Below are 9,447 nucleotides of genomic sequence, written 5' to 3' on the forward strand. Positions count from 1 at the left end.
TCTACTAGAAAAATGCCTACGTGAAACATGAAAGCCCATCTATAAAGAATAGCCCAAATGAAACAACAGAATGCTTGTTTAAAATGTACTTGAGCAGGATTAATATCCAATTCAAGGGGCTATAATTCTATGGAAGGGCTCTCAACGATGTGAAACACAAGCAAAGCTTTAACTCAAATCATAATTACAGCACTAAACACCATGCAATTAGCTGTAACAAACCTACTGTTACACAGGGATGCATCAATCTGCATTACCCTTGTTTTAGAGGAAAGAAACTTCACATGAAGTAACTTAGCCCAAGCCATGCAGGAAGCCTCACAGGAGAGCAAGAATTCAATCAACCTTTTCCTGGGCTCAGCAAATACACACATAACAGACAATGTGATCCTGAATTGAAGGAATTTTAATTTTATCTACCTTACTGAACTAAAAGAAGAAACCTGTTTGCAACATCATGACAAACTTGGCTAATTGCCTCCCTCTGCTTTAACATCATGATTCCTCTTCACGTTCTACATGGAGAATAAACCAACTGGCACAAGGCACAGAAGTGTCTTATAAATATACATTTCCTCTTTTCTTAACACCATACAGTCACAGGCTAAAAGGATTCTTAGTAGTTGCAAGGCCAGCTTTTAACACACAAAGATGTCATGATTATGTCACACTTGGAGAGCAAGATGTTTTAGAAGCTATCCCAGGGGCTGCCCAGAAGGAACTTTTGATAGGATTACCTCCATCTCTTTCTGAAGGAGACACAGGATAAGAGGAGATTTCCTTAAGTATGTCTTTAACGCCCAGATTTGCAAAATATCAGGGTTGCATAGCAGCACCTCATATAATCCAGATGTTGCCCAGCATCTTTTAAAGGCTTTGTCCTTCCCATGGCAGTGGTGTCTGCCAGCTGCCCTGCAGAGTGCCCCAGAACACAGAAACCCAGCTTGCTGAAACACTGCTTAGGGAAATCACATCCAGCACCAAGGGGCTTCCTTTGCAAATTGCCAAGGATGTGCCTATGGTGGGGATCACTTCATTCAGCCTGGTTTTGCTGCAGGTGGAAATAAAGTCACTTGGATTTATACATGGGTGATAAAGCTGGAACAGGGGGATGCATAAATGTAGTTGAATCTAGACATGTAGTTGGAGAAATCCAGCAGGGCTAGGAAACAATCAAAGAAAGGACCTACAGCCCCCAGAAAATCTTTTCTCGTAAATGGATCTTAGAAACTAGGGCTGGAGGAAGGTTTGGGTGGTGGCAGCTTGTCTGATTTTCATCCCCCTCTATCAGTCAGACCAATAAAAGCCATCACCTTTCCCCACAATCCTAGCAGGGCCCAAGAGATCCTGGAAAGGGCCCTCTTTGAATGAAAGGCTGATATCCACATAGCTCACAGCCACAGGTCTGCAATTCAAATCGAATCACAGAGAGAGGATTTCTTGCTCCCTATTTCCAAGCCCTACATATGAAATCTCCAGCACTACCAGACACAGTTTGAGACTTGGTGCTCCAGGGCTGCCCAACAGCTCCCCCTCCACGCTATCAGCTCTTCCCGCAGGCAGCCAGACATCCCGGTGGGCAGTGAGGGGAAAACCAACGTCAGAAAAGGCACTGCTGGGGCTAGAGTGTGTCCCTCACATCATCACCCCAGGGTTTTAAAACACATGGACCTGCTACCGCGGCTGACCATGCTGCTCAGCAGCCAGCTCCTCTGCGTGGTAGATTCACTTTGGACACAGGAAGATCTAACCTCCTGCTTGTGAGAGCCTGTTGTTTTGTTTTGCCTGTTTGGCTAATAAAGTGCTTCCAGAAACCAAATGAAAGATTCCAGCCTCAGACTCATTCCTAGGGAGCCCGGGAGTGGGAGGCAGCACATGCACACTGGGATAAAATTCCCCATTCCCTTTAAATTCAGAAACACCTGCTGCAGCCAGGACTGACTCACTGGTCAGGCTCAGAGCGGGTCAGCCAGGACGGCTCCCATCGATGGACTCCCTGTAGCAGCTTTTCAAGGAACAGAAGGGGAAAATCTATCAGTCAACTAAAGGGAAAAGGAAACACCTTCTGGTAAACAATAACGCCAGGGAAGCAGTCATGGCACCGAGCCTGACAATATTCAAGAAACATTTGGACAATGTCCTCAGGAACATGGGGTGAATTTTGGGATTGTCCTGTTCTGGAGTGGGAGTTGGACTTCACGATCCAGGCTGTCCAAGGAGGTGGCTGATCCACCATCCCTGAAGACATCTAAGAAAGACAGATGTGATGCCAGGGAACAGGGTTTAGTGGTGGATGCAGCAGAGTTAGGGTAGTGGTTGGACTTGATGATCTTGAAGATCTTTTTCCAACTAGAATAATACTGTGAACTCCTTATTTCTCACAGCGTCATGTGGACAGTTTTGCTCCCTTCAGGCAAGCCCACTCTGCTGGCACCTGCTTAGGCATGGGTCAGTTATGACCACCACTGACTCCCAGGGTGACCTCTTCTCCTACCACCAGTCCAATGGGGAGGGATTGTATTAACAGACAGTTTCCATCAGTTGCTCTCCCCAGAGCTGGGAGGGGGACGCTGAGGTCCAACAATGGGGTGGGCTCAGCAAGCCTCTTGCTTCCACACTGACAGACACTCAAAGGAAATAGGCAATTTGTTTATGAGCCAAGATTTCTGCTCAAGAGTTGTATCAACACTTGCATGAATTCAGATTTTGAGCAACTCTTTGTTACTCGGCCTGAGATTATCAAAATATCACCCTGACAACCTGCTGGTGTCAGAAGTGAATATCTTGAAGTCCTTGAACTTAATGTGAAGATAGACTTACAGTTCCAATCTTTGATCTCCAGTATAAAATAGGACCAATAAAATATTATAGGGATTTATGGCTGACCTCTAACTCGAGCTGCTTCACACCTAAAATAACACTATAAGATGTGCCAAAAAAGAGGAAACTGTTTAGGTTTTCTTGCTTCTTAAAACCTGATACACTCTTATTTCAAAAGCTTTTGACTTTTATTAAATAGACCGCTAGCAATTACAAAATAACTCCCCTTCTGGATACATCGTTCAAGAAAACTAAATATGTGGCTTTATTTAACTTCTTTGGGAGGATTAGCACAGTGCTAACCTTTAGCACAATCACAGCTGTCTTAGGAAACACTTCCAATAAAAGAAAGCATATTTTCTCCAAGTCATGCTTCCATCTTGTTTGAGATGGCCTGGCTGCTTTCCTTTGCCCATCACTCTCTCCTTTTCATCTCTTGCAATTAAAATATTGACTATTTAATCATCTAACCCAGTTTTCACTCTTAAAATGTATTTTCTGCAGGGCAGAAGTGTGGGTAAAGCACTACTCCTGACTGCTGAGCCAAGGTAGGTGAAAAGCAATTGAAGATTACAGGCATCAGATAACTTATATTGACATTACATGTATGGTACTTGTAAATTTTTAAACTAGCAGGTTCAAGTTTAACATGGCAAAGGCAACATCCAAGTTTTGTCTGTGCATTTTTCATTAAAACCTAGTTGAATTCAAAAGTTAATTGGACTTTAATTCAAAGTGCTTTTCCTCCCAGCACTACCAAGTCATAGTAGTGGATGCTTCAAGCCAACACAGGACACTAACAGCCAAGCTTCCTGGCTCCCCTGCATGCACAGTGCTGGTGGTATCTGGTGAGCTAGGAAGTGCTTCTGCACCTTCAACTGAAAAATGGGACAAGCACAGCCAAAACCTGGATGTTGCCTTTCCCATGGCAAGCTTGAGCCTACTAAAGTTTAGACGTCAACTTTAAACTTGAGTTTAACATTTGTTTCTGTTACACTAAAATCTGTACAGTTTCAAATTTATTTTCACAACATGATGAAAGAACATATTTTTCCAGTATTTAGGACACCCAGATAAAGAAAAGCCATAAAACACTGTTGTACCTCAAGATGTGAGGTTACACAGGATGTTTTACACCCTACTCTGCTATGCATCCACTTCTGGTAGAGATTAGCAAGTACTGCTGCACTGAAGACAAAGACAAAACTCTCCACCATCACATCTGCAAATTTCAAGCCCACAACAGCAAAGCAGGCCAGCCAAGTTGGGTCTGTCAGGCTTATCTCAGACTCAGCACAGCTGCGCAGCTTTGGGCCATGAACCAGCTCCAGATCAGCTGAGTTTCACTCACATGAAGCTGCTCCTGAGCTGAGAAGCTCTGGCATACCCAGGCCTCTCTGCCCAGAAATGCTGGGTCACAAACTGCTGCCTCACCCTGTGCTCTCTCCATAAGCTCCAAGGCAGTCACAGCAGCTACATTAGCTCATTTATTTCCATCAATTTACTCATGTTGGTAGGTCTGCTGCAACAATAGCCAGGTTCTGAATGTGAGCACGTGAATATGAATCTTTAAAATGAATTTATGGCAAATGGAAGACACAGTTTTGAGATGAAAAAAGGAAAGGTTGTCCTTACCTTTTGCACTAGATAGACACTAGTTGCTCTTTCGCTCGCTACTTTATCCAGGGCCGTTTCTTCCAGTACAAAGTAGCTCACATCCGCAATGTGAACACCCACTTCGAAGTTCCCTGGAATTGCACAAGGAAGTCAGTAGGCTCAAGAAATTAAATGCAGATTTATTTAACTCTGACTCTTCTACCTACTCTCCCACTGCTACCTTAACCTTCTTGCCTTATGCCTAGACCTCACAAAGATGATATTTTCCACCTTTTCCATCTGAGAGGAAAACTGTGGTCTCTCAGGACACTATCAATTTCACAGCCACTGTGGCTACAACAAACAAGTGTATACTCAAATGAGTGAATCCTCAAGGACACTGGTAGAGATGTGAAAACTCTTAAAAACCATGTGGATAATGTTTCCAAGTAGGAGCCTGTAACAGGGAGCCCAGTCCTTATCCCTTTGCTGTCAGACAAGAGTAATAAATATGGCAATGCAGGGCACTGTTACTCACGAATGGAGCAGCAGATCACACATGCTTTTGGGTTTTCAGAGCTGCACTCGTTTCCACCCTGGCTGAGCCCAAATGGCTGCTGGGGACCTGGGAAGTCTTCAGTGATTTTAAAGAAGGCCATGCAGAAGCACAGCTTTGCACAAACAGAATATTGTCACTGTTATCCTGCTTTCCCTTCAGAATGTGCTTTTTGTCCTTAAAAGTCCAGTGTAGTGGCACCTTGATTCAAGTGTTAGGTTAGAGAGGAGCACTACTGAGTTTAATGTGAGGTTCTGGCAATAATTTGGATTTGGAAGTAGTGATCATCCTCAGTTTTGGAAGTAACTAGTACCTTGGTCCAAGAAATTCTGGTTTGCTAATCCTCAAAGAAGCCTGTTGACCTTTGTTTTCTCTGGAAGGACTAGGCTGGATTTGAGGTGCTTATTTGTAGAATAGTTCTAAGTGCAGTCGGTTCCTAATTATAACATTTGGTTCTTTAGAGGAATTCACTAACTTCTTGGTATCTATAAATATTTTTTCTTTCCCTGACTTTTTAAAAAAGACAACGTAATGAGATACCACTTTGGTGACAATCCTGTTTGTTTATACACCTTGCAAATAATATTATCAAAGCCTTTCTCTAAAGTGTCACATTTTTGAAGGATAAATTGTTAATTGCTGCTGTGATTACATGGTACATCTGCCTGTGTGCCCTTCTGACAGGCACTGGAGCTAGATTTCAGCAGAGTGAGAATGCAAATGTCTACAGGCAAAAAGGAAGCATGAGAAAGTTCAAGCTGGTATTAGGAGAACCACCCATGCCCCTAACTGGGAGTTCAGATAAGTGAGCACCAACCCACCCTGTGTAACTGCTTGAATTCTCAACAACTTCAGCTTAACTTTATTAAGCCATGTTTGTGCAACACTTTGAGTACGTTAAGTATTATCCTGCTTTTTGTGCTGCTTTTGTACACTTGACAGGGCACGGATGTAAAGGCAGCAGAAACACACATAGAAGATGGGAGTGCTGGGGTCTAGATTTGTCCATATAACCTACAGTCACTGGAAGGTCCTGCAGAGAGTAAATACAATGGCAGCAGGGGGAGAAGGCAATAATCTCATTGCACACCAAGGGACAAATTCCACCTCTTGTTAGGAAGCTGGGAGAAAAGACTGCAGATTAAATGGTTTACCTCAGAAAGCTGCCTACAGCTGTGTTGTGATATTATCACATGCCTTGAAAGCTGCTCTACGTGGATTAGGCATCCAAGCCTGAAACTACTTAGACACTAAGTCTTAGACCAACAGTTCACCCAACAGGTTTAATATTACACGCACTTGAAGCCAACACACTCAGAAGGTAAAAAAATATTGAATACTTTGAAGTCAATATTGTAATGTATTGACCCTGCAGGCAAATATTGATAAAAGGAGAGGAGGTCATTACATCATGCCTTTAATCGCACTTTAATTCAATATGTGCACTGTTACATACATGGACTTTTTCTCCTAGGTAGAAAATCGACAAACCAAGAAAGACCTCATTGCATGAGATAATAAAACATGGAGTTAGCCAACAAAAACACATTGAGCAGAATTAAGTTTCATTCAGGTTTCCCACCAGAGCTTCTAAAAGCTGGGGTCAGCGTGAGCCCCCTGCTTTTGCACTTCTAATAGAAACTTTATCTAAATATTTTTTTACATACATTGACATAATGCAAACTGGCAGCTTTTGGGTTTGTCTTGCTCAAGTATGAATCACCTCATCTCCCTCACCCCCAAAAAATTCAGACCAAGAGAACCTGAAGATACAGCACAACCATCAACCAATCAGATTCCTCTCAAATTACTGCTTTTTGAATGTGTTAGACAAAATACCAGCCTAAGCCTGCACAAAAATACCTGCCTACTGCTCTCTCCTCGTTTATTTCCTAATTAAAATAAAAGAGCTTTGCAGATAGAGAAACACTGTTCACTAGGATTCTCTTCCAGGTCTACAAACAGTTTTTCTAGTCTCATTAATTTTTATGACAAAGTCAGAAAAGGAACATTTCACATTGTAAGTCTTGAGTTATTTCCCAAGGAAAAAAGAAAATGTGGCCTGAAGAGAGTGTTAAACCAGCACTTGCCAGAGTGGTCACCACATGCTGGACCACACACCACAGACTGCTACACGTGGTCTACTCAACCTCCATTTTGATGAAGAAACCTACTTTTTCAGCAAACAGAGGCTTCAAGTCTTGGCAGGCAGCTCTCCATCGTGATAGACTTTATACCCTAAATTTCTTAGAGAAACGAGTACTTTACAAACCACAGACATGCTTCACCCCAAATCTAAAATTCTCCAACAGTGAAACTAAAGCTGCTCAACAACCCCTAAAGCAAGGTATACACTACCAGTTTAAGGATTTATAATTTTTAAAAGAAATTTACATTAGAATGTACAGGAGATTAAGCCAGACACTGCATATGATGATAATCAAGCAAGAGTTGAAGGAAGCATCGATTGCAATGAAAAATGCTGAAGGCACTTGGATGGCTTCTTTCACCCAGGATCTCTGGGGGGTTTTTTCACTTAAAATCATTTCATCTGAAAGTGGGTGCAAAATTTGTCAATCACATTCAAACTCCAATATACCTGTGGCACTACAAAGCTGCTACGTGGGAGACATTTAGCAACAGGGACTGCCATTTAGAATCAAGCAATATATGTTTTGTTAACCAGCTGTACCCTATTAGCCCCTGTCTGCAAATACAGAGACGCAGCAACAGAGATGGATGGGGAACAGAAGTATTATGTGGAATTCCACATTGGCATTGCAAAACCCAGGAATGAGCCTCTGCAAAGAGGAGCTCTCCTCCCAAGGTCTGCAAGTAGAAGTAGAGAAAGGGCTGGGCACTCAGCCACCAAAGCTCCTCCTGGGGCAACGCTCTGTGCAAGTGAGACAGGGTTTCTTGCCACCTCACTGCAAAAAAAAAAAACAGTTCTGATGCCCTTGTGGCACCACACACAAAGAAGACAATTTCCTTTTTTGTTTACCGTCACGTAGGCGCTCAGAATGGCAGAATACACTGGACCTGTGTTTCTGCATCTTTCTAGAAGCCTGGATCCCCTCTCAAAGCTTACCAAGTGATAGAGCTATGAAAGGCAGGTCTCCCCCAGCACGATGCTGCACTAGGCATGGAGCAGTTTTGGAGAAGGCTCGGCTCCTGGATCTGAGAACCTGGTTTGTTTGAACTCACCCCAAAACCTTCTGTGGATAACACTGATATGATGATAAAATCAAAACAGAATTGGTGGCACCTCACAGAAAAAAAAAAAAAAAGAACAAGCTGTTCCTTTTTCCTTTTTTTCACTGATGGTCTCATTCTCTATGACAAAACAGTTCAAAGAACTTTTCTCCTTCTTTTTTGAGGAAAATTATAAACAAAAAAGGATTAGCAAGAAAGAGCTGGAAGAGAAGGAAAAGGCCCCTTCAGCCTATAAATGCTCCATAAAAACTGCCAACACAGCAAGTCATATCAAGCATTTGCCCAAGGAATTAGAAAGTTGAGGTGAACATATTTGAACAGTATGCAAGGGAACTCACTGGCAGCAAATCCCTCTTTGTCTTCAGCAACCTTGTCAGTCCTAGCACAACTGCAGAGGGACAGACCAAGCAAGTTCACTTCATACCTTTGCATATGTAAATTTTAGGGCCATGCAATTTAAAAATGCAATCCTCCAAGGATAAAACAGCAGAAGATAATTCTCTGGCATGCATACACACTCCCCTTTATTTCCATCTTGCCTTTGAGCATCATCATTCTCAGGAGAGAAGACAAACACCAGCAAGAGTGTTAAGTCAACTTAGAATCCAATTCCAGGGTTTTTTGCATTAACCACTATTTCTCACACTGTCTTCACCCCTCAGTTAGGGAGGAGATAGAGCAGAGTTCAAAGCAGATTGCAAAGTGTTTGCTCTGCCCAGAAAACAGCCAACTACCTACCTGCTGCCAGCAATTAAAGGTATTTGGCTGTTCCCTGGCTAGACCAAACTCTTGCAGAAGATAATTACAGCTCTTTCCCATTCCCCTGCCCCGGGGTTACCATGCTGCTGCTCTTATCTGCAAAGCAATATTTAACGCCTTGCAAAAGCATGAAAAACTTGCATAAAGAGAGACAAATGAGGCTTTTAACCTACATGCACATTGTGTTGCTGTTAGCAGTGCTACAGCAGAGCACGGGTCTTCATCAAGGATGAAGTTCCGACACATGACTGTGGTGAGGACAGTCTCTACAGCAGAGGGTCTCAGGGAAGGAACAGCTGGAGGGGCTGCAGACAATAGGGGTGTACACAAAACAAACAGAAGCTGCACAGAAGCCGAAAGTGGTACTGAGACCTGGGGAAGCTCCTGGAAGTAGCTAGGGATCATCACAGATCTTTAACACACGCCTTTAAATGACATTTCTGTTTCTCTTTGGCGTGTGTATGCACATCCACAGCTCAAGGGTTCCAGAAGTGGCCCTCTTG

General features: G+C 43.0%; 1 protein-coding gene across 1 annotated transcript in view; it reads right to left on the reverse strand.

Annotated features, from left to right (window-relative positions):
* The window catches only part of DIS3L2 (DIS3 like 3'-5' exoribonuclease 2), a 167,093-nt gene that overhangs the window by 72,777 nt on the left and 84,869 nt on the right, over positions 1-9,447 (reverse strand). The window contains 1 exon segment of the mRNA XM_009999669.1: positions 4,456-4,568. Coding sequence (XP_009997971.1) covers positions 4,456-4,568 — 113 coding nt within the window.

This window comes from Chaetura pelagica, unplaced genomic scaffold, assembly GCF_000747805.2.
Source record: "Chaetura pelagica isolate M959 unplaced genomic scaffold, ChaPel_1.0 scaffold20, whole genome shotgun sequence".
In the NCBI taxonomy this organism is placed as follows: domain Eukaryota; kingdom Metazoa; phylum Chordata; class Aves; order Apodiformes; family Apodidae; genus Chaetura; species Chaetura pelagica.